Source organism: Prionailurus viverrinus, chromosome B1, assembly GCF_022837055.1.
Source record: "Prionailurus viverrinus isolate Anna chromosome B1, UM_Priviv_1.0, whole genome shotgun sequence".
NCBI lineage: Eukaryota > Metazoa > Chordata > Mammalia > Carnivora > Felidae > Prionailurus > Prionailurus viverrinus.
Genome location: NC_062564.1, coordinates 148,807,896 through 148,832,157, shown reverse-complemented (window position 1 = coordinate 148,832,157; position 24,262 = coordinate 148,807,896). Strand labels below are relative to the sequence as shown.

The following is a 24,262-nucleotide window of genomic DNA, read 5'->3' as shown; positions in this document are numbered from 1 at the left end:
CTGGTAATTACTATGCGGATAAACAAAAGTAATAAACATAAAATAACAACAAAATAATTATAAGGAAGTTAATGATTTTTACTGTTTTTATCCTAGAGTTCCCCATGGATTCACATTTTGATTTCTGCCTTTTCTTAGAATGGATTCACCATTACACCGCTTCTGACTCTACCATTAGATGCATTTCAGGTCTGATGGTAATTTCAAGGTAACAAAGAGTAATAGGGCGTTTGGTTTCCGTAGACCATTTGAGCCCAGGAACTTCTAGATGGCATAGTGCCAGCTTACCAGATCTTTACCAAGATTAAAAACAAATTGTAAAGAGTATTCCTACACTGCATCTGTTGCCAGCTAGATAAGTCTTCTAGCAGAGTTCATGGCACATAGGTAGGCATTCAAAAATTCAACATTTACTAACTATGTGTCAGGTATAGGGAATGCAAAATTAAACCATCTATCGTATTGCCACGCTGAACAGAAACCTACGTGGTATGGTAACGTCTGCATAGCATTGTAGGGGCAGGAAAATTTTCCCTTCTTACGTTTTCCATTCTTTTCCTGGTCTAGTAATTAAATTGACACAGGATAAACAGGAGGAAACCAGATTTAATTACGGCACATACAGGACCTCCATAAAAATAAATTCAAAGGAATAACCAAAGTAGGTCATTGCATCTTTTAGACAAAGAAACAATAAATTAGTGAAGAACTGACAAGACAAAGGGGTTTGGGCTTGGGGTAGTAAATTGGTAAGTAGCAAGGTCTGTTCATAGGCCTTCTCAGCCCTCAATTCCCTATTTGGCGATAAGGAGGTCTGCCCTCCTGATACAGGGAGGGCACCTTTTACATAGATTCATCTACTTTCAGGGGGTACAAGGGAGGAGCAGAGTATCCTTGCACTATTTCTAAAATTCCTTTATTTTGAAATAACCTGTATGCCATAGTGGCACATTTTGGTGTGACGTATTCTCTATGAGCATAAAAGAGACTCAAATCAAACGGGACAGGGGTTTGAGACATCAGGAAAAGCTTGCTGTGTAGTGGCGTCTGACTACGTAAATTCCCAGGCCAGATCCACTTACGGACTTTGAGACTTTGCACAAGTAGGTTTCTCAGTGCCTGTTTCCTCACTGATAAATCGGGCTAATGGTGGGATTTCCTGCACTGGGCTGCGAGGTAATTCAAGAACAGCGCTCGAAACTGTCTGGCACGCAGTAAGAGTGCAATACACTTCCTGAGGGTTGGGTTGCCCGCCAGCACTTAGCCTGACGTAGCCTGACCGTTGTCCTCGGACTGGACTACACGGGTAATCCGTTTGCTTTTTTCTACCATACACTGCGTCACAGCCAGTTCTGTTCCAGATGCTCTGTTTATTTCCACACGACCCGCTGGAGAGGCGAACTCTCCGGAGTCGGGGCCGGCCATCCTGGTGACGAGAGCGGGTGGCAACCCCTACCCTCGCTCGCCCTCCAGCTTCGGCGCTAGTCCTCCGGAACCGCCACCCCCGGGTCCTGGGAAGAGGCGCGTCGTCGCGCGCGCCGTCCCGCCCTGTGTTCCTGCGTGACCCGACGTGCTGGGCGCGCACGCAGGAGCCCCGCCCGCGGTAGCCAAGGCCAAGGAGCCGCTAGAGACTTTGCCAGCTGGGGAGACGGAGGGGGCGTGGCTTCCCCGCTGGCGGGCGGTCGCGGCGCAGTCCCGCCCCCGTCGGCAGCCTCCGCGCGCCAAAATCAAACCCCAAGACCCGCGGTCCCGGGTACTTGCTGCCGGCGGGAGCTCAGCCTGCGCGTCTAGTCACGTTCGGCAGTGGCGCGAGCCCCAGCGCGCGCACCTGTGGCCGCCTCCTAGCCTTCCCTGTTGGATGCTCTCGGACTACCACCAGACTAGAATGGCCACCCCACCTAAGAGGAGCTGCCCGTCTCCCGCGACCGGCTTTGAGGGGGTCCGCATCAAGAAGATTGCCATCGAAGGGAACATTGGTAAGGAGCCTCGGGAAATGTTGGCCCCCAAGCAGGGGGGCTTCCCCTTAGTGAGGGCTTCCTTCAGGCCTGTGTGGATGCGGACAGGGTCTCTACTTCCCTTCCCTTTCCCTTCCCAAAACGCATTTTGCCCTGTCCTGCCCTGTTTCCCTCCCGTGCTCCGAGGATCGTCGCAGCCTCCGGGCGTCAGGCGGTGGTGCATGCCCGGGCATGGGGGCCTCGAAAGGTGCACTTTGGGCCCGTTTCCTCCTTTTGTTGGGATCGCGCAAGGGGAGGGCTTTTTGCTTTTTGTTTTTATCTTGGGGCTGTGTTAGTTCTGGAGGTGTAATTTACATACATTAAATTATCCTTTTAGGTGTACTTTTCAATGAGGTATGACAAACATATAATGCTGTTTTACTACCACCATGGTCAAGATTCAGTACATTTTTATCACCTCAAAAAGTTCCCTGGTGCTCCTTTGTCGTCGGTTCCCTCTGTATTCCTGTGTCTTGGCAACCACTGATCTGGCTTCTAAGTTTTGCCTTTTTCCAGAATGTCATATAAATGGAGTCAGAGTATGTAGCCTTTTGTGTCTCCCTTCTTGTATTTCGCATAATGCTTTTAGATTTTTTCATGTTGCTCAGTACCCGGGATTCGTTGTCTCCCCACTTGGGAGAATGAAGAGGTGGACACAGAATAAAATGAGCAGCAGGCAAAAGTTTATTAGAATCTAAGATTAGAAAGGTAAGAATTGCAGAAAAGCTCTCTTTACAGAGAGGGGCATTTGCAAGTGAATGCCCAGTCTACTGTAGGCAAGGGTCCTTGTTTTATAAGTTCTGGTTGCACCCTCCCCCCCCCAACCTTCCCCCTTGTTCCTTCTCAGGTTCTACCCTTATTGGCTAGGTAACTAAATGCCTAGTCATTACTTTTTGAGTGGCTTGTTTCCATTGTGTGGGAGGTGATCTATGTATGGCCATACTGTTCCTTGTGGGTCATATGTTCTAAGGTCTACCACTTACTTTTAGTCACATCTTTTGTCAAATGCCTGAGGGGAGTAGGTGATGTCTGTTACATTTCTTAAGAGGAACTCTACACCTCAGCCAGTCTGCTGTGGTCAGACACTCCCAGCATTGTTTTAAAATATGTTTTTCCCCACCCAGTGACCTTCAAGTCTTACTTAGCCTCTCCCTTTCTGCCTACTGAATCCCATCTTCTATTATACTTGTGTCTGTAGTTCTCTTTTATTGCTGAGTAGTATTCCATTGCATGGATATACCACAGTTTATCTCTTCCCCAGGTGTGAACATTTGGATGGTTTCCAGTTTTAACGCTTAGGGATAAAATAGCTATAAACATTCCAGTACAAGGAAAGAGTTTTTAATGATCTTAATATCATGGAGCTCCTCACCCCTTCCCCCACTTCCAAGTAAACATTGGCTTATGATTCAAAGACCAGTGCCCTTTCTGTTCCTAACCCGGATGAGGGCAGACTATACCATGCATATCATTTTACAAGGTACATCTGAACTTACATTCTTCTGTATTTCCTACCACAGGAAACCTATGCCTGATACTTCCTGTTCTGATAGAATTTTTTTGGCTCCAAGTTGGGTACTGGCCATTCATGCATACAGCAAATGTTTTTGAATTCTTACCACATTCAAAGCCCTTGTACTTCTTTAAAAAGACCAGGCAAAGTAGACGCTTTAACAGTATTCCTAGTAGAAAATATCTGAACACACCCTCAAAGACGACATCTTGTTGCATTGCTCCAGTATTAAGGCATCAGTGGAAAAGATCCATATAATAGATTCTCATTTCCTCCTAGGATACATTCTTTGAAGGTGAACGTTTACTAGTGTGAGTCCTTATAGCCACTTATTGGATAAAGAAGAACATATATAAAGGAGGAAGTAGTTGAACAAAGCCATTTCAAGAGTAACTTTGAATGAACAACAACATCTCCTAGATACCACACTGAATTAATCCTCTTCCCTTCCTTAAATCCAGTTAAGCAACATATATCTAGATCTCCCTAAGCATCTTTAATCTTCCCAGCACCTGAATCATTTCCTAATGTGTCACCCCATCTCCATCTTCTCTTACCTAGCTCCAGAGCAGACTTTCTGTATATAAATGGAATTGTGTTACTCCCCTGCTTAAAATTCTTCTCTGACTTCTCCATTACCTACACTGGAAAGAGTTGCAAACTGATGCCTTGCATTTGCACAATAGTGGCTAGCATAGACTTGAAAAAAAAATTTATTTAAGAACATTTTTTTTAGAACGTTGGAAATATTTTATTTTTTAAAGTTTATTTGTTTATTTTGAGAGAGAGAAAAGGCATGCACTGAAGGGGCAGAGAGAGACGGACAGAGAGAGAATCCCAAGCAGGCTCCACACCACCAGCATGGAACTGATGTGGACTGAGCCCATGAACCGTGAGATCATGACTTGAGCTGAAATCAAGAGTCAGACGCTTAACCGCTGAGCCACCCAGGCGCCCCTGGAAAACAAATTTAATGAATTGCTAGCATTTAAAATTTTTGAGATTTGTTTTTGAACATCTAGATTCTTGGTGTCTTGTGTGGTATCTAAAGATCTGGTAACACTGGGCTTCTGTTTCTGTAAGATAACAGTTTGCTATTTGGATGTTGGATGAGTTGTGTTCCAACTTGTCTTGTCTTCCTGACACTGAGGTTTGTTAGTTGTTGTTAATGTGCTTGCACTGCTGTTCCTGTCCCTTCCACCTTATTTGCCAGTCCCAAATAAGTAGAAATGTACAAATGGCTAATATGTGTGTAGAAGAATATTTTGTGATTCCTAGAACTTGAACTTTAACTGGTCATTTTAGTTTATACTCACGTAACTCATCTTCTCATGTTTTCTGTTACTATAATGCTCCCTTCTGTTAGATTTATGGAGGCCTTACCTGCTTCTTTTCATATTAATAGTTTGTACAGATGATTTTTGGATCGTAATGCTTGTTTGCCATTAGTAATTCTGTTAGGTTCCACATGACTTTTTAAAGTTATTAACGTCAGTGTCTTTGGTTCTTGTTCTCCTTTGCTTTCATAGAATATTAATTTATTAATTAGCTTATTTTTCAGCTCCCTACTTTCCCCTCAAAAGTTAAGGAACTAGAGGGGCGCCTGGGTGGCTCAGTCGGTTGAGCGTCCGACTTTGGCTCAAGTCGTGATCTCGTGGCCCGTGAGTTCAAACCCCGCGTTGGGCTCTGTGCTGACAGCTCAGAGCCTGGAGCCTGTTTCAGATTCTGTGTCTCCCTCTCTCTCTGACCCTCCTCCATTCATGCTCTGTCTCTCTCTGTCTCAAAAATAAATAAATGTTAAAAAGTCAAGGAACTAGATTAATTTGGGAACTACAGGTAACTGTTGTTACTCTGCTTGAACTAAAGAGTAATTTTAAAGAGTAACTGTTTTTGCTCTTAAAATTTTAGAGTATGACCACATGAAATTTTTCTATTTATAGGCGTGTCAGAAGAAAGCTGAATGCTCTAGCTTTAAGTGCTTTCAGATTCTGGGCCCCTGGGTGGCTCAGTCGGTTAAGTGTCCGACTCTCTGTTTTTAGTTCAGGTCATGATCTCAGGTTTCCTGAATTCGAGCCCCACATCTGACAGCACAGAGTCTGCTAGGGTTTCTCTCTCTCTCTCCCTCTCTATGCCCCTCCCCCACTCTGTCTCTGTCTCTCTCCAAATAGGTAAATAAACTTAAACAAATTAAAAAAAAAAGTGCTTTCAGACTCTGGGTGATGCCTGATTTTTTAGTACATTCCTTGGATCCTCTTTTTGAACATCATATTTTCCTTTCCTTCCTCCATCTAGCTCAGTGAATGTCCAGTGATCATTATATATGCTTCTGCTTACCATTCTAAATGCTTTACAGTCCCTGTAATTACTCTCCCCATACAAAATCTGTGGTCACCAGTGTTTTTCCCGTGATTAAATCTAGTGATCATCTAGTTTATCTTTAAAAGTTTTTCTTCTGTCCTGTGGTGATAATATGACTTTGTGTTTTGCTTCTCAGCAGTTCTTTGTTCTGTGTTACCTTCTTATTGGCCCTGACCCCTGTCCCCACTCCCTGTTTTAGCCCTATGTGTGATCCTTTGAAGTTCTTCTGGTTTTTCTTCTTTTCTATTGCCTAGATAATGTCCTAGGTTTGAATATGGTTCTTCACATCAAAGGTAAGTTCTTTTTGCCCTCTTTGAATCCAGCTTATAAAGATGAGGAAGTTTTCCTTGTAAGCTTGCAGAAGCTGCATCGCCTGGGTAACTCAGTCACTTAAGCATCCGACTTTGGCTCAGGTCATGATCTCGTGGTTCATGAGTTCAAGCCCTGGGTCAGGCTTCATGCTGACCGCTCAGAGTCTGGAGCCTGCTTTGGATTCTGTGTCTCCCTCTCTCTCTGCCCCTCCCCTTCACACATGTGCTCTTTCAAAAAAAAACATTAAAAAAATTTTTTAAAAAAGCTTTCAGGGGCGCCTGGGTGGCGCAGTCGGTTAAGCGTCCGACTTCAGCCAGGTCACGATCTCGTGGTCTGTGAGTTCGAGCCCCGCATCGGGCTCTGGGCTGATGGCTCGGAGCCTGGAGCCTGTTTCCGATTCTGTGTCTCCCTCTCTCTCTGCCCCTCCCCTGTTCATGCTCTGTCTCTCTCTGTCCCAAAAATAAATAAACGTTGGAAAAAAAAAAAAAAAAAGCTTTCAGAAGCTGCTTTTTTTATATTTTTTGATCTGTGTGTGTGTGTGTGTATGTGTAATTCTATATACATACGGACAGAGAGAGGAGAGAAACACACACATTATGTTGACCAGAGATGCCTAATATAAACCACATTTGGTGACTTAAGATAGAAAGGGTGTGGTGGTCATTAGGAGTATTGGTACACCCTGTTAAATTCTAGATCAAGACTTCCCCTACTATTTAATGGAATGTATTCCCAGGTAATGTTAAAGTAGTGAATATAATATGCCCTGATTATACCTGAACTATTTCCTTTATTTTCCCTCCTAGGTGTTTCAGAAACTAGTGAATGATCAGGGAGAAGCAAAGTACAACATGTTTTTTTTAAGGATTGGATAAAGTGCACAGAACCTTTAAAGTGAAGCAGAAAAAACATGGCTATTGCTTGCTTATAGGGGTGCTGTGCAAAAATGTTTTTATAATTTCTGTTAGACACTATGGCTTAATGTCATATAGTGTCATATGATTAGTGTCATATAATCATATTATTTCTCATTCTAAAGCTCTAGGTTTTGGATGCATCTTTATATTGATTTTATAGTTCATTTGGCCATTTTTAAGTTGGTTTTAGATAGGAAGGACGTAAGCCTGTTTGTAAACTGAGAAAATAGAGCAAGTAGAGAGGAAAATTTTGAAAATGCAAGAGCCTGTTATTGTCACTGTACTCATAGCTTGTTTATCACAGTGGTTTCCATAAAGAGGGTATTATTACTATTTCCATTGTATTGTGAAGAAACAGGCTTACAGAGATTCAGTAACTTGCCCAAAATCACATATCTAAGTGGAAGAATAGTTTTAACTATTTTCCGCAAAGTTGTCTCTAATTACTTGATTAAGGAAAGTGAGGCTAGGACTAGGATTTTTTTTTCTGCTGTAACACCTTGCCTACAATGTCACCAGGTTTAAAATTCTTCTGTTCCATGGCTTTGATAAACTAAAAACAGTAACAAACAAGTGTCCATAATACAAGTGGGTAGGGACCCTTTCAGAAAGCAAATCTAAGAGAACATTTAGGAAATTGAATATTTTTGTTTTTTTATATTGTTTGCTAGTATAAATTTTGTAAAAGCTGATGACTGTTTTGGCTTTTTTTTTTTTTTCTAAGTCTCCTTCAATTTTCCTTTTCCTGTCACAACAGCTTCAGGGAAGACAACATTTGTGAATATCCTTAAACAGGTCTGTGAGGATTGGGAAGTGGTTCCTGAACCTGTTGCCAGATGGTGCAATGTTCAAAGTGCACAAGATGACTGTGAGGTATGAAAATAAAATTAACTAAGTAAAGTAAAATTCTTTTGCTTTAGAGGACCGGTAGTATTTAACCTTTGGGTTTTTGTTTGTTTTCCCTTTTCCAATAAAATTTTCAAATCTAGCTTTAAGTCTGTCTCTTCACCTTCATATATGGATGAATGTGTGTGTGTGGGGGGGGGAGGTACGTGTGTGTGTGTGTGTGTAAACATTCATTGAGCGATGCAGTTAAGATATGTGCTTCATTGCATCCAAGTAGAATTATAAGTTTTTAAAAATTAATTAAAAAGTCAAAAAATCTAATTGCAAATTAAATTCCTTGAGTAGATTTTTACATTTTGTTTAAAAACATGCAAACACAGAAAACAAAGACAAAAAAACCTACCCAATAACTTTTTTATTAGTTTACCTTTTGAGTCTTTTATATGTATTAGAGAGAAGCATTTATCTCTTATTTGTTTTACTTTTCATTCTTGCCAGACTTTCACCCTGGACACAACTTTGAATTTCCCAGCACTTTCCATTCTATATTGCAAATAAGAAAGAAGGAATAACAGTTAGATTTCATTTTTTATGGCAAAATTTTTATATTGTATGTGTACGAAGGAAAGGGATCTGATTGCTAGGACTTTTGTTTCTGGAGAAATGAGAATTGAACTTGAAAGTAGGATAGTAGAAATCATCAGAATGGAAATGTGTGGTAGAAACTTACTTTGTTAGAATTGAGGATACAGGATTGAACAAAAATGTCTATTGTTTAAAGTTTAGCTGTTGGTATGAGGAGTCTGGGAATAATAATTGAGTATTTAAAATGTAAATCATTAGCAGGATGCTCTGTAGAATTTGAGGATATATGGTTGTGAATAACCAAAAATATTTTCTCCCATACCTATTTGCCAAGCATAGTTAACTTTAATGTAAGGGTGTGCTTAGAACATTCTGATCCTTAGAATAATCCAGGACTGAATCTTGAAGAGACTTCCTTTCCATAGGACTCCATTTTTTAAAAAAATGTTTATTTATTTTGAGAGAGAGAGAGCGCATGAGCGAGCATGAGCAGAGGAGTGGCAGAGAAAGGGAGACAGAGGATCTGAAGTGGGCTCTGTGCTCATAGCAGAGAGCCCAGTGTGGGGCTCTAACTCATGAACTGTGAGATCAGGACCTGAGCCAAAGTCAGATGCTCAACTGACTGAGCCACCCAGGTGCGCCCCATGGACTCCATTTTTTGTTTTAAGAAATTGATATTTCAATTTGGTCTTTGGGGGGAAGGTAAGATTATCCTTAAGTAGAATTTTAAAGTGGGTAAATTTGTTTTTTTCTTTCAACATTTTCTTATTAACATATGATATAACTATAGAAAAGTATAGGAAATTTATGTATAGTCTGAAGAACAATTTGAAAGCTAACCATCAACCAGGTCAAGAAATAGAATATTACTCTTATTCTCCCTGTTTGTCCTCCGGTCACAGTATTTCCTTTCCTTGGGTAACAACGCCGCTAGGGGTAACCACTCACATAAAATACCTCTTGCAATAATAATTCTTCTGCTTTCTAAAAGTAATTTAATTATCCACAAACATATGACTAAGAAATAAAATTTAGTTTTCTGTTTTTGAATGTTACATAAATAAAATCAATTGGTTGCAGTTTTTTTCCCTCTTGCTTTCTTTGCTTAGTAAGTTTATGAAATTTGTTCATTTGTTGCATACAGCTGTAGTTTGTACGTTTTCATTGCCATATAATATTCAATTATATTCAGACATCACTGGTTTTCCATTCTATACCTTTGATTAATTTTTTAGTGATTTCTAGTTTAGTTGTAAAAACAGCCCTGTTATGAACATGAAACCTGGTGCACACATGCAAGACTTTCTCTAGAAAGAAGAAATAAAATCATTGGTTGGTGGGGTTTTTGTGTGATGCCTATTTTCCAAAGTGGTATTATCCAGCTTCCTAATTTTTGTCATTCTGTTGGGTATTTAATGTCTTTTATGTTTTTAATTTTGCATTTCTTTGGTTGCTAATGAGATTGTGCTCCTTTATTTAATTAATTTATTTGCTGTTTGGATTTATTTTGTTAAGTCCCTGTTGAGGTCCTTTTGTCATTTTCCTTTAGTTTTCTGTCTTTGCTCCACTCTGCATTTTTATCTCCCAAAGTATGTCTTGTGGCCTCTTTTTTCACTGAAGTGCCTGGCTTAGGTGTACTTACCTTTAGAAATGAAAGACTTGTGTTCTACCAACCCCTCTTTTCCCCTCATTTCTGAGGTCAGCTATCAGTGCAGTTATTCTCAGGTGTTAGTAGAGAGTAGACAAATTAAACCAATGTCAGAAATACAGAAGGGATTCTTTCATTGGAGTAATGTCAGGCTAGATTGGGTTAGTTGACCTCCATTAAAGGCCCATTCTAGTTTTAGTATCATTAGCTGCCAACTCCTTTTTAAATATGTGTAACTGGTTATTTAGCACTTTAACTATCTCTCCCTTGTAGTATGCATATAATTAACCTGGGGTGCAGAAACTGGTACATAAAAACCAAAATGCCAAAAGTTTATTAAAAAAAAATTTTTTTTTTTATTTTAGAGAGAGAGAAGGTACATGCAAGCAGGGGAGAGGGGCAGAGGGAGAGAGAGAGATCCCATTATCCTGGCATCATGACCTAATCCAAATTGAAGAGTTGGACATTCAACCGACTGAACTACCTAGGCAGCCACCCCTGCCATACCCAGAATTTTAATCTGTAGGGAGAAGTGTAATTGTCAGATTCACTGAATTAGGTCATTCTGTTCTCTATGGAGGCCCGTAATTCTCCACCAGTGGAAGGAACCCTTAAGAATCTCAAAGTTTTGGGATGCTTTATAAAATGACAAACAGTCCCTTGGGAATTTTAATATGTGGGATGCCTCCTACTTAAAAATGACTGCCCTAACAAATCACTGTTAGTGTTGGGATTTTATTGACCCTTTTAGTTATGTTGGAGAGGAGAGGTTGAAAACATTGCAGTAATATATATAGGAAGGCAGATTTATAGTAAGCAGGTTGTCTATTAAGCTTAGAATCAGGGGCACCTGAGTGGGTCAGTCGGTTGAGCCCCTGACTTCGGCTCAGGTCATGATCTCTCAGTCTGTGAGTTCAAGCCTTCCTTTGGGCTCTGTGCTGACAGCTCAGAGCCTGCAGCCTCCTTCTCTCTCTGCCCCCACCCCTCCACTCTCTGTCTTTCTCTCTCCTCTCTCTCTCTCAAAAATAAAAAAACATTAAAAAATTAAAAAAAAAAAAAGCTTAGAATCAGAGCCCAGGGTAATTAGTTATATTATCCTAATTGATGTCATCAGACTGACACATTGATGCATCTGTCTCTATTTTAAGACTTGGTTTCATGGATCTGATTGATACTCATGTTTATGGGCAGGGGCACTTTCTTCCCATGTACCAAAGTCAAAATTCCAAGTTGACCTTTATAACTACTATGTCAGTAATCCTAATATTATTAACAAATAGTTTCGTCATACAGTTTACTATAATCTAGTCATGTCTCCATGATATTAAAATTTGATTACCTTAATTGAGTTTTGGTGCACATTCTTAGAGGACAGCTTTATATTTGTACGTGTATTGGGGTCTATTTATGTTCTTTAGTGCTTGGTACTTCTAGGTGGCATTTCAGACAGGGTGGGGATAGTATTTTGGGGTTAAGGTTGTGGAATGTGAGGATAGTGGTGTATGGGTTCCCTGTATCTTTGGATATTTTCTTCTTTTATCCTGGACCTCTACTAAACTCAAGAAATGGGATTTTCTTCCATCATCTTGGAGTCTTTCTTCTCCAGACCCATTTCTGATCTATTTCTTGGTATTAAAGTATGGATCACCGACTGTCCAAATCTGTTTTCTTAGAAGGCTGTCAATATTGAGAAGTAGACTGTCTTTAGAAACCATCCCGGACAGGGTCAGTCCTACTTTGGATGTTCTCCATTTAATCACACTTCTTGGCAGTTGCTGTAGAGTTGGAAGAGTTGGGTTATTGGTACCTTTGATCTCTTCCCCTAGTTAGTAACTTAATTTGCACCTGCATGCTGTGCATGCTTTTTTTTAGCTGTTTTATTTTTTTACCTGCCATCTAGTGGCTGAAATGTTGCTATACTGTTGATAAGCTGAACCAATTTTACCAAAATAATGAGGCAAAATACCTAAAGAGATTATGTTGTCTCCCCTCTTCCTCCCTCCCCTTGATAAGATTATTTTTAAAGGTACCACTCGGATGATTTTCAATCTTTGAATTGAAGGTTTATTTCAAATAATCACTTGTTTGGTGGTTTATATTATTTCAGCCCAAAGCTTTGATTTACTTTCTTTTAACTTATTTTTGAGTTGGACAAACTGTTAGGGACATATCTCTGCTCTGTCATGTTTTTCTTATCGAGATGAAGTCTTAGGGGATACCTGTTTTTCAAATAACAGCATTTTTTGATAAGTCATTCTTGAAAATTAATTAGGTATGCTTGGTAAAGTACTTCTATTCATACCTTCTGAGATCACTTGATAACTTTTGTTGGCTATGTTACGATTATCTTATTTGGTCGATTCTGATCTTTTTTGGTTGAACTTAATTCACCTCTTTTGCAATGTTTACAAAGTTCAGTTAGAGTTAAAAGATTAATGATTTTGTATCTTTACTTGATATTTCTGGTTTTCACTTATCTTGACAATAAGTTGTGCTTTCTGCAAAATAATAAAGTGTTCTATCATGAAGTGAGTTACAGAATTAAAGATATGAGTAAAAGTGATCCATAATCCCACTACCCTATATGTATCTTATATACAGTTGAGATAATAATTTACTATATCCAATTTTGGCACTTGGGGAGCTACATAATTAAAAAAAAAAAGTTATACAGTAAACTTAAAATATCATAGATTACCAAAGGAAGAAAATAAAGCTTACCTGTAACCTTATTACCCGGAGAAAACTAGAGATCTTACTTGGCACAGCAGTATATAATTTTGTACTTTTCTTTTTTCTTCCCATAATGTTTATATCAAAGGCAATTAAAAATGTTATTAAAAGTTTACTGTAAACAGTTCTAAGGGCAGCCTAATTTATTGTGTGCATGTACTAGTATTTACATAATATAAATGCCTAATAGTGAAATGATAGCCTATTTGCTTAGTAATGTGATAAACATCTTTGTGGTTAAATCTGTATTCTAGATTACTTCTTTAAGACAAATTTCCAAAAGTGAAATTAAGTAGGCCCAAGGATTTAGACTTTTAAAAATAAATATAGCTAAGCTGCTTTCTAAAGATGTTCTGTCAACTTTTACATAATATAATTTGACCTTAACCCATTCACATTTTTCATCTGGGTCCTTTTTCAGAGGGGGAAAAACAGATAAAATTACACTCAATATGGTAAAGATGATACACAGTGTTTTTTTAGATAAATTTTTAATATGTATTTTATGCTTGACTCCATAGTTGCATGCAAGAAACCCAGCAATTTGTGGTGTTAAAAACTTAATGCATAGAATCAAAAGGAAACATTTTGTATGGGCTGACTCTCAGCCACTCTGAAAAACTAGAAAATGATATCCTGGCTTATTTTCTAATTTGGTTCAAAGTTAAACTCAGACAACAACTAACACCTTCAAAGCTGTAAAATTCTACTACAGACTTTTTCTTTAGTTTTAATTTAAACATTTGTATTTTTAGAGCAACTAGCTGATTATTATTTTTATCAGTAGGTGATGAGTCAGGATTGGTTCTCTGAATTATTTTCATGTAGTAGACTTTGGGTAAGAGGGATTATATATATTGGAAAATCCAAATAAAAGGAGATGTGTAGTTTTTTTGTGTGTGGTTAATATTTGCATTGTGGTCAAAAACACATATCATAAATTTTACCATCTTAACTATTTTATTTATTTATTATGTTTATTTTTGAGAGAAAGAGAATGAGCGGGGGAGGTGCAGGAAGAGGGTGGGTACAGAGAATCCTAAGCCAGCTCTGTGCTGACAACAGAGAGCCTGATGCGGGGCTCAAACTCACAAACCGGGAGTTCATGACCTGAGCCAAAGTCGAATGCTCAACCAGCTGAGCGACCCAGGTGCCCCATCTTAACCATTTTTAAATGTACAGTTCAGTAGTGTTGAGGGTATTTACATTGTTGTAAAACATCTCTAGAACCTTTTCATCTTCAAGAACTATAGCTATTTCATGAAACAACTCTCCTTTGCCCCGTTCCTTCAACCCCTAGGAATTGCCATTTTGTTCTTTTATAGCTAGCTATGAATTTGACTGTTTGTTGGTTTGTTTTATTTTTTTAAGATTTTGTTTATTTTATTAAAGATTTTATTTTTAAGTTGTCTCTACACCTAACATGGGGCTTGAACCCACAATCCTAAGATCAAGAGTCACAGGGTCCACTGACTGAGCCAGCTAGGTGTCCCCAAATTTGACTACGTTAGATACCCTGTATAATTGAAATCATACAGTATTTGTCCTTTTGTGATTGGCTTATGTCACATAGCATATTGTCCTCCAAGTTCTCCAGGAAAAGTTTCAAACTTTTCAGTATGTAATAAGCCCATTTAATTTTACACACGTAACCTATTTTTGTTATTTCTGTGCATAGCAAATTTATCCTAAGTGTTTTTCAAATGAACCAAGTTCACTTCTAATAAATGAAGTGTATCAGGTAGACTTAAGGTAATACTTGGTGCTATGATAAGCTCTTAAAACCCTGTAGTTCAAAATAATAAAATTTTATTTCTCAGAGAATAGTGCAAATGCCATTTGGTGGATGCCATGCCATGCTGTGACTCAGGGACCCAGGCCCTTTCTAAATTGTGACTCATCCAACCTCTTGACCATGCTTCAAATTTTAGTGTTTATTAGAATGACCTGGAAGACTTAAAACACACATTTGGGCTCTACCCCCAGTTTTTGATTTATTAGGTCTGCTGTGGGGTTGGTGCTGAAAATTTGCATGTCTCACAAGTTCTCAAGTGATGGTGCTGTTGCTGTTATGGGGACCATACTTTGTTACCCCTGGAGCTGAATTTGAGAGCCTCTGCTCTAGGCTCTTGGTTTTCTTTGCTTCTTCTAGCTGCTGGAGAGAAAAGCATCACATTCCAGAGGTTTTTAGAGTGAAGCCTGGAAATGGTATACATTGTTTCTGCCCTACTGCCATTGACTGGAACGGAGTTACATAGCCACACTCAATTACAAGGGAGGCTGGTCAATAAAGCCTAGTTTGTGTCCAAGAAGAAAAACAACCTGGATTTAGGGAACACATAGCAGTGTCTGCCACACACACATTTCAAGATAGGAGCACCTTAAGTTTATTTTTTAATGTAACTGAAACCCCACGGTGCCAAGTTTAATTCATTTATGTGGAAGAGGTCTTCAACAGACGTTCTCTATTCTCTACTTCTCAGTTCTAAAAACTAAACTCTTAGAAAACTTAAATATGCCCTTTGGCTCACATTCCTAAGCACATTCGTTTTCTAAAAACATGCCAGGGACAATGTAACCAGGAATAGAGCATACTAATCCAAGAATTAAATTTTGTGTTTTGAATTACTATTTATACTGCAGAGAATTCCATATATACATGGATACCACTCCCACCCTGCTCCTCTTCATTAGCACCAAATATATGTAATTCCTTTAGCAAAGTGAAGACACTTCTTTAAATGCTATGTTAGGGGACGCCTGGGTGGCTTAGTTGGTTAAGCGCCCAACTCTTGACTTTGCCTCAGGTCATGATCTCAGGGTTTGTGAGTTTGAGCCCCCCAGGCTCTGCCCTGACAGTGCGGAGCCTGCTTGGGATTCTCTCTCCTTCTCTCTCTGCCCCTCCCCTGCTCTGGCCAGTACAAGCACACACTCTCTCTCAAAATAAATATATGTTAAAAAAAAAATAATATGTTAGGATTAAGCAGGGAGTCTACTTTGCTTCTAAATAAATACCAGCACCAATCATGTAATCAGCTGTAACTCATGAAAAGTTGATACTAAATTATTTTTCTGGTTAATTTAATGTACAAAGGGAGAAAACCTAGAGACTCTGTTTCACTTTATAATTTTTTTATTTCTTCATTACTCTATGTCACTTTTTCCCCCCTGAAACTATTTTTGAAGTTCAATTGCTTTAAAATAAACAACTACAATCATCTGCCACCTTTCTGAAGAACTGGGGAAGTGTGCCTAAAAGCTGGTGTCAGTACTCAAAGGAATGTAATGTGACCTGATATTTCTGTTTTGTTGGAGAGGTTTGTTTTTTGTTTTTTTTTTCCTCATTGTCGGTATATGCTTATTTTTTTTGGTCCACTCATAGACCCTCTCTGAAGGAGTAGCTGACATACAAGAAAAGTAGAGAAAGTTTGGTTAAGAGAAAATGCTTGTTGATTGGTCAAAAGTTTACCAAATTATTTTATGTCTGCCAAACCTGAATAACAACACATGACGAAAGTGTGCTTTAAAGACACAAATTTAACTACCTTTTCTTTTAAGAGGAATTTTTTTTTTTAGGTTTATTTATTTTGAGGGGGTGTGGTTAGGGACAGAGAGGGAGAGAGAATCCCAAGCAGGCTCTGTGCTGTCAGCACAGAGTCCAACGAGGGCCTCTATCACGAATTGTGAGATCATGACCTAAGCTGAAATCAAGAGGTGGACACTCAACCAACTGAGCCACACAGGCGCCCTAAGAGGGAATGTTTGTAATAGTTGATAAGGCACACACAAATAAGCTGAGAATAAGGAAGGAAACCAATCATCTGAGTGGACCAAATGGAGGTCACAAAATTATGCATTAAAATTAATGTGGCTTATTCAAAGAGTATTTACTTAATACTTTTGACACAATCTGATAAACTTATTTTCTGATTAGAAGGATTGTCAAGGGAGGGACTGTTAAAAGATGGTCATGTCACTGACCTGACGTCAAAGGAGGAAATAAACTGAAAACTAGATAAGAACTAAAAAGTAATACCAATTTGGTCTCGTTTAGTGTAAGATTGAATAGCAGTTTCTACAGTTTGTGCCTAGTGTTTTATGTGTTCAATGGAAACTTGTGCTTTATTGCTAACTTCTTTTATAAATCCAGCAGTTGGTATTTATAAAGTTGTTTAAGAGTAATGTCTATTACTGAGTAGTTTTTGAAATGCTATCCTTTTGAGGGTACAAAAATAAAATATATACTACTGTCTTCTCCCTATAAAAATAATACATAAGAAACGTGGTTAAATTGATAAATTTCATTTAGCTGAAAAGATTCATTTGTATGAAACATTTTTTTTCCCTGGGGGATGCTGAATAAGTGGAAAGTCAGTTTATAATTAAGTTAGCAAAGGCTTTTTAATGAAATTTAGTAAAAATAAATTTATTCTTTAAGCAGTTTAAGGCAGCTAACTACACCCTTATTTCAGTTGATGATGTGCTAAGAGTATTTTCTAAACAGACTCATTGTTGACAGTTAACTTCTTGCTATTTTATGCTTTTTTTTTTCAATTTTGGGAAGAAGATTCAGTTAATTATGTGGTTTGCGGTATGTAATTTAAATTCTGCCTCAAAGTGCCATGTGTTTGTGTGGTTTTTAGTTCTTAACTGAAACTTTGAGGTCAATATTTACACTTGGTGGATTTTTTCCCCCCAGAGAAAAACCACCTACTTTGAGCATGAACTTCTAGGAAGTGTTCAGGGGTGTTTATTTGGACTAGAATTGAGAATAGGAATTATATTTTATTTCTTAAAAGTTAGTATATAAGATTAAAGACTTTATACAACTTTTTGGAGAACCTTCATATAGCTTGATATTACAGAAAAGACTGAGGAAGCATCCTTTGCCCTTAACCATAAGGACCTATGAAAGCAGCTCCCTATTTATTCCTTTGGTCTGGGACTATAAATATTTGATCCTACAGTGCATGTGGTGGATTAAAGTATCTTTCTTCTGAAAACAATAGTATTCAAGATAGTCAACTGTTAGGGCAGAGCTCAGTCTTTTTTTTCTGACAGAGAAATGATCACTCCTAGTCCACAAAGGGAGGATTTGTCTCCTAGGATGTTTTGGCTTCTGCTTCTCTGGGCTATGAATAAGAGCTCTTCTTTGCTAAAGCAGTTGCAGTTGAACTAATAATAGTGGGATATGGTTCCTGTAAATGGAAGCATTAGGTTTATAAGTTTGATTTGGCATGTGTAGATCCTTTTAAGGATTATTGTTGAGTCACTGGAATTTAAGAGAGAGGGAAGTGAGAGTGACTGACCTACCCCAAGGTATGTGGGATTGCCCTTTTCCTTATAGATAAAATTGGAATTGGTTTTATTTTCCTTCCTAAAATGGGATGGGGCTTAACTGTTTAAAAAGGGAAGGATATGCTTAGTAATAAGATTGTAGGTGAAATTCAGTTACATTAAATGCTATTGCAATAAAATTTTACATATAATCTGAATGTAAGCCCTAATTCTGCTACTAGTTAGCTGTGTAATCTTAGCACTTTAGTTGTTCTAAACTTTACTTTATCAGTAAAATGGGAATGATAATAGGAAAAATCAAGCTTGTGTAAGCATTAAATAAAAAACAAAAATGAAAGTCCAGTGTGTTGGAAAGACTATATAGTAAGGTAAGGTATTGTATTAAAATACGTGCAATATTTGGGAGATTCTTGTACTAAAATATTATTTGTTGTTTATCTGAAGTTCAAATTTAACTGGAGGTCCTGGGTTTTCTTTTCTCTTTAAAATTTTTTTTAAATGTTTATTTAGTTTTGAGAGAGAGACAGCAGGAGAGGGCAGAGAGAGAGGGAGACACAGAACGTGAAGAAGGCTCCATCCAGGCTCTGAGCTGTCAGCACAGAGCCCCACTGGGGCTCAGACTCACAAACTGAGATCATGACCTCAACCAAAATCAGATTCTTAACTGACTGAGTCACCCAGGTGCCCCTATTTTTTCTTTCTTAACCTGACAATTCTAATATTATAGTATTCTAATGTATTCTATGACTGTGAAACAAAGAATATTGTCACTAAAAGGAAGAAATTTCAGTTGCTTCTTTCTCTTCATTCTCTTATTTTGATATGGAAAGCAAGGAAAGGTAGGGTTTACTGACTTTGACTATAGTAGTGGTCCTCGGATGCTCAAAACTATTTCCTATGTATTTTACAAATTAGAGATTCATTTAGAATACCAAGTCTCTTTTAAAAATGCACATATTGAATTAGATATCCCTTCATGTAAACTACCTTAATCCGACTATATAAAACTCTAATAACAATGTGATTATATAGAATATTTTATTTTTTTAAGTTTATTTATTTATTTTTAGAGAGCGAGAGCGTGAGCAGGGGAAGGGTAGAGAGAGGGAGAGAAGGGGAATCTGTCAGCGCAGAGCCTGATGCAGGGCTCGATGCTCTGAACCGTGAGACCATGACCTGAACTGAAATCAAGAGTCGGACGCTTAACCAACTGAGCTGCCCAGGTGCCCCTATATAGAGTATTTTAGTGGAGACTGTGGTTGGAGAGATTAGCAAATAGATACTACCTAGGTATTGGGAGTTTTTAAGTGTGAGAGGAGTACCAGAAGGGACCTAAGATGACCTTGCCTATTTAATTATTTAAACACATAATACTTTGTGCAGAGTAGGTGCTAGGCCAGAGATCTGAGCAAAGCATTGAAACGTTTTAGTAGTAAACTTTTGTGATATTTTGTAAGAGCAGTAAATAATTTTACTGCTTCCAGAGATCAAATAGTTGAGAAGAATTTTAAAATTTATAGTTACAGAATGTCATATTCATACATGTTTTTGTCAAAAGCTTGAGTAGGAGTGAAGTAATCCCATTTAGAAATTGAGTTTAACAATTTGCAAAAACAAGAATTTTATCTGTTGGGTCAAGTCATGACTAAATCTATCCAGCATTTGATTTGTAATTATGATCACAGAGTATTATGTGGAAATGTGTGATTGCCTTCACTCCAAAGTTTAGGGTTATGTCAAGAGTACATTTACCTTTATCAGTGTGAATTTATTTAACATTTTTGAAAACTTATTTAAGCTGTGAATGTCCATTGATTATGGAACAAAATCACACTTTAAAATTTGGATCTGAATGTTCCTTTTTTCTAATTTTAGTTGATTCTCATGGAATTGGTGTTAACAAGTCTATATATACGTATTCTTCAGGATCTTGTTCCATCTCTTTTCTGATCATATCTGGTTCTGTCAGTCTCTTGTTCATTTTAGTTAACTATAGCTAGATTAGCTACACAGTAATTTCAAGGCTTTATTTGCCTTTTTTCTCAGGCACAAGGAAAGTGGCCTACACAAATTCACCATTTAAATCACTTGTCAAGTAGTTGGCTCAATTTTATTTTCTCCAGAGAGCACTAGACTTTGAAATAACCCTGATAGGTATTTTTCAAATTCACTGGTTATATTAATGAGGTTAAATTTTTATGATAATTTAAAATTAGGAATTTAATTGGACATTTTTCTATATTATTTGTGCTTATTACACAGAATATGTGACTATATTGTCACATTATTTAATAGAGACATTTGAAGTAGATACTATATATGGGAGGTTTTTAGGCAGTAAATTGCTTATTGAACAGATTAATCTTGTGAATTCTTAATTATTTTAAGATATAAAACAATATCATTTATTCATTAAAAAATTTTTTTTTCTTGACGTTTATTTATTTTTGAGAAAGAGAGAGAGAGAGAGAGAGAGAGGCAGAATGTGAGCTGAGAAGGATCAGAGAGAGAGAGGGAGACAAAGAATCTGAAGCAGGCTCCAGGCTCTGAGCTGTTAGCCCAGAGCCTGATGTGGGGCCCGAACCCATGAACTGTGAGGTCATGACCTGAGCCGAAGTCCAATGCTTAACTGACTGAGCCACCCAGGTGCCCCCATCGTTTATTTTATTTTATTAAAAAAATTTTTTTAGGGGCGCCTGGGTGGCGCAGTCGGTTGAGCGTCCGACTTCAGCCAGGTCACCATCTCACGGTCCGTGAGTTCGAGCCCCGCGTCGGGCTCTGGGCTGATGGCTCAGAGCCTGGAACCTGCTTCCGATTCTGTGTCTCCCTCTGTCTCTGCCCCTCCCCCGTTCATGCTCTGTCTCTCTCTGTCCCAAAAATAAATAAACGTTGAAAAAAAATTAAAAAAAAAAAATTAAAAAAAAAAATTTTTTTTTAACATTTATTTATTTTTGAGAGACAGCACAAGCGAGGGAAGGGTGGAGAGAGGGAGACACAGAATTGGAAGCAGGCTCCAGGCTCTGAGCTGTCAGCACAGAGCCCAACGTGGGGCCCAAACCCGCCAACCATGAGATAGTGACCTGAGCTGAAGTTGGACACTTAACCAACTGAGCCACCCAGGTGCTCCAAGACAACTTCATTTAAAAGCTAATGTTACTTTATTTAACTAAAAAAAAAAAAAAATATATATATATATATATGTAATGATTATTGAGGAACCAAAGACTTTTAAGTAGGTCTATCAGTATTTACCATATTAAAACTATAACTTGAAACACTTAAAAAATTATCAGTTAATTCATTTAAAAACCATAGTACTGAAAAAAAAAATAAAAAATAAAGACCATAGTACTGAACCCATTACATGTTAACATATGTACCATAACTATTTTCCAAAAAAAAATTTAGTGAGAAAAGTGGCATTGTTTTACATTTTGTACATGTCTTTAATGCCCGACTTAATAGCAAACCAGAATTTTTATATCTGCTTTTACACTTAGACTATTGCAATTTTATCACATGTTATATAGTTACTGGAAAATTATACATTCATGAGAGAATGAGAATGGAATAAGGTATATTTGTTATTAAAATCATTTTTTTTCCAGGGTGCTTGGGTGGCTTAGTCGGTTAAGTATCCAACTTCAGCTCAGGTCATGATCTCACAGTTTGTGAGTTCGAGCCCTGCGTGGGACTCTGTGCTGACAGCTCAGAGCCTGGAGCCTGCTTCTGATTCTGTGTCTCCCCCCCTCCCCCCCCCCCCACTCTCATAAATGAATAAACATTAAACAAATTTTTTTAAATAAATAAAATAAAATTGTTTTTTGTTTTCTTGTAGACCCCTGCAAGGATCTCAGGGACTTCTTAGGCATTCCCCTACCACACCTTGAGAACCTCTGTTCTAGATAATATATACATCTGTAGAAATGAAAGACTCAGAAGAAACTCTAGATAAAAAGATTTCTTGAAAAAAACTGCATCTAAAAGATTAGTAATTCCACTGTGTCATTACATCCAGTTTGTGTTCATAGTTCTCTATTGTCTCATAGTTTTCTTACAGTTTATTAATATCAAGAGTCAAGGTTACACTGTTACATGTTACATTTGGTTGATATGCCTTTTAAATTGTAATCTGTTGGTTCCTCTTCCTCTTTTTTCTTTGTAGTTTATTAGTTGAAGAAATTGGGTCATTTGTCCTTGTACAGTTTCCCTTTTTCTGGTCTTGGCTGAGTGCATCTCTGTGGCATAGTTTAACATGTTTCTCAATCTCTGTATTTCCTGTGAATTTGTAATTAGATCTGTAGAACCTTGATTAGATTTGGTTTTAGTTCTTTTTTGGCTAAATTTCTTAGGTGACTATGTGTATTTTCTTTCACATTCCACCAGGAGGATGTCTTTTGTGATGGTAAAATCAATCAGTCTTTTCAGGTTTTGTTAGCCTAATTCATACACCATAAAATTCCATATTAGCTTTTCTCTAATGATTTTAGGATCTGTTGCTAATTGTTGCCCTAATCCAGTATATCATTTGGAGTTGCAAAAGATGATATTCTAATAATCAAGCCTGTTAGTTGGGATTCTTCAGTGAAGAAGACCTGTTCCTTCATCTACTCTTTCATTAACCTTAAATAACATTTGTATAGAAAGGGCCAGAATAAAATTTTTGATATTTTTTCCTCTTTATATGCAAATTTCCAGAATAATTAATTGGTACCCTAGCAACTTCCAAAGATGATTAGAGAGTTTGGGTTTTTGTTTTCTGGTTTTCTTTAGATTTGAATTTACAATTTTTGTCTTCCCTTCCTTCATCATTCCTTTTGGACATTCATAGTTGTCCTATCTTTTGACAAATTGAAGCCCTTTGACGTTGGCTCTCTTGCCTTTGGCACAGCCTCAGGAGATTTTGATCGTTTACTTATTTCCTGAAACAAGATGTGTTAAGCTCATCTTATACATTTATTTCTCCAGACATGAATAAGGAATGTGACCCTAGTTCCTTTCAGTGGGAAATGGTATTTAGAGATCATAATCCGGGTGACATTTATATTCATTCCTACAAGGTTGTCATTATTGATAGGCCTTTTGGTGGACAGAGCTAGGGAAATTTTATTTTATAGGAAGGAAAATAATTTATGAGTTCTGGATGCTATTTCAAATTCAAGTGTAAGATTACAGAGATTTTACTTTATTTTTTATTATACATTTTTTTCTTAACACTGAAAATATTGGTTCTAACAATGTGGTTATTAAATCACAAAATTTTAGGGAGGACCTGTTCTGTTTTATTAGAAGATTGGGGCCTAAAATACCTAAAGAGACCAGGTAACTAAACAAATAAATCCGGCCTGCTGTGAGATTGGCAGGGGCTGATAAACAGAGAATGGCAGTGGCTGATAAACTGGAGAGCATATGTCCCGCTTAATGGAAGCATGTGTGATTGGCTCTAGGTGATTTTTAGTGAGATAAAATACAGGCACAGTATTGCTTGGTTTCCACATTAAAAATTTAATGTTACGTTAGTTTCAGTTGTATGGATAGTGATTCAACAAATCTATATCTTATACCACACTCACCACAAGTGTACTACTGTCACCATACAATGCTATCACAGTATCATTGACTATATTCCCTCTGCTGTGCCTTTTATTCCCATGACTTACTCATTCCATAACTGGAAACCTGTACTTCCCACTCCCCTTCACCTATTTTGCCCGTCCCTGGTCCTCCTTCCCTCTGGCAACCATCATTTTATTCTCTGCGTTTATAGGTCTGATTCTGCTTTTTGGTTTTTTTTTTAAATTTTTTTTTCCTGATTCCACATATGAGTGAAATGATATAAATATAAATCATCTTTCTCTGATTTATTTCATTTAACATAATACCATCTAGGTCCATGTATGTTGTCACAAATGGCAGTCTCATCCTTTTTTATAGCTGTGTAATATTCCATTGTACATATACATTTGTGTGTGTGTATATATATACATTTTTTTATATGTGTGTACACACACATGTATATATACACACATCACATTTTCCTTATCCATTCATCTGTCCA

The 24,262-nt window shown here is 37.8% G+C and overlaps 1 protein-coding gene across 1 annotated transcript in view; it reads left to right on the top strand.

The window, feature by feature from the left end:
• The first annotated feature begins 1,652 nt into the window (after nucleotides 1-1,652).
• Nucleotides 1,653-24,262, top strand: part of DCK (deoxycytidine kinase) — a 33,687-nt gene continuing 11,077 nt past the window's right edge. The window contains exons 1-2 of the mRNA XM_047857551.1: nucleotides 1,653-1,976; nucleotides 7,852-7,967. Of these exons, the coding sequence (XP_047713507.1) occupies nucleotides 1,859-1,976; nucleotides 7,852-7,967 (234 nt within the window). The 5' untranslated portion in view covers nucleotides 1,653-1,858. The remainder of the gene's footprint in view (nucleotides 1,977-7,851; nucleotides 7,968-24,262) is intronic.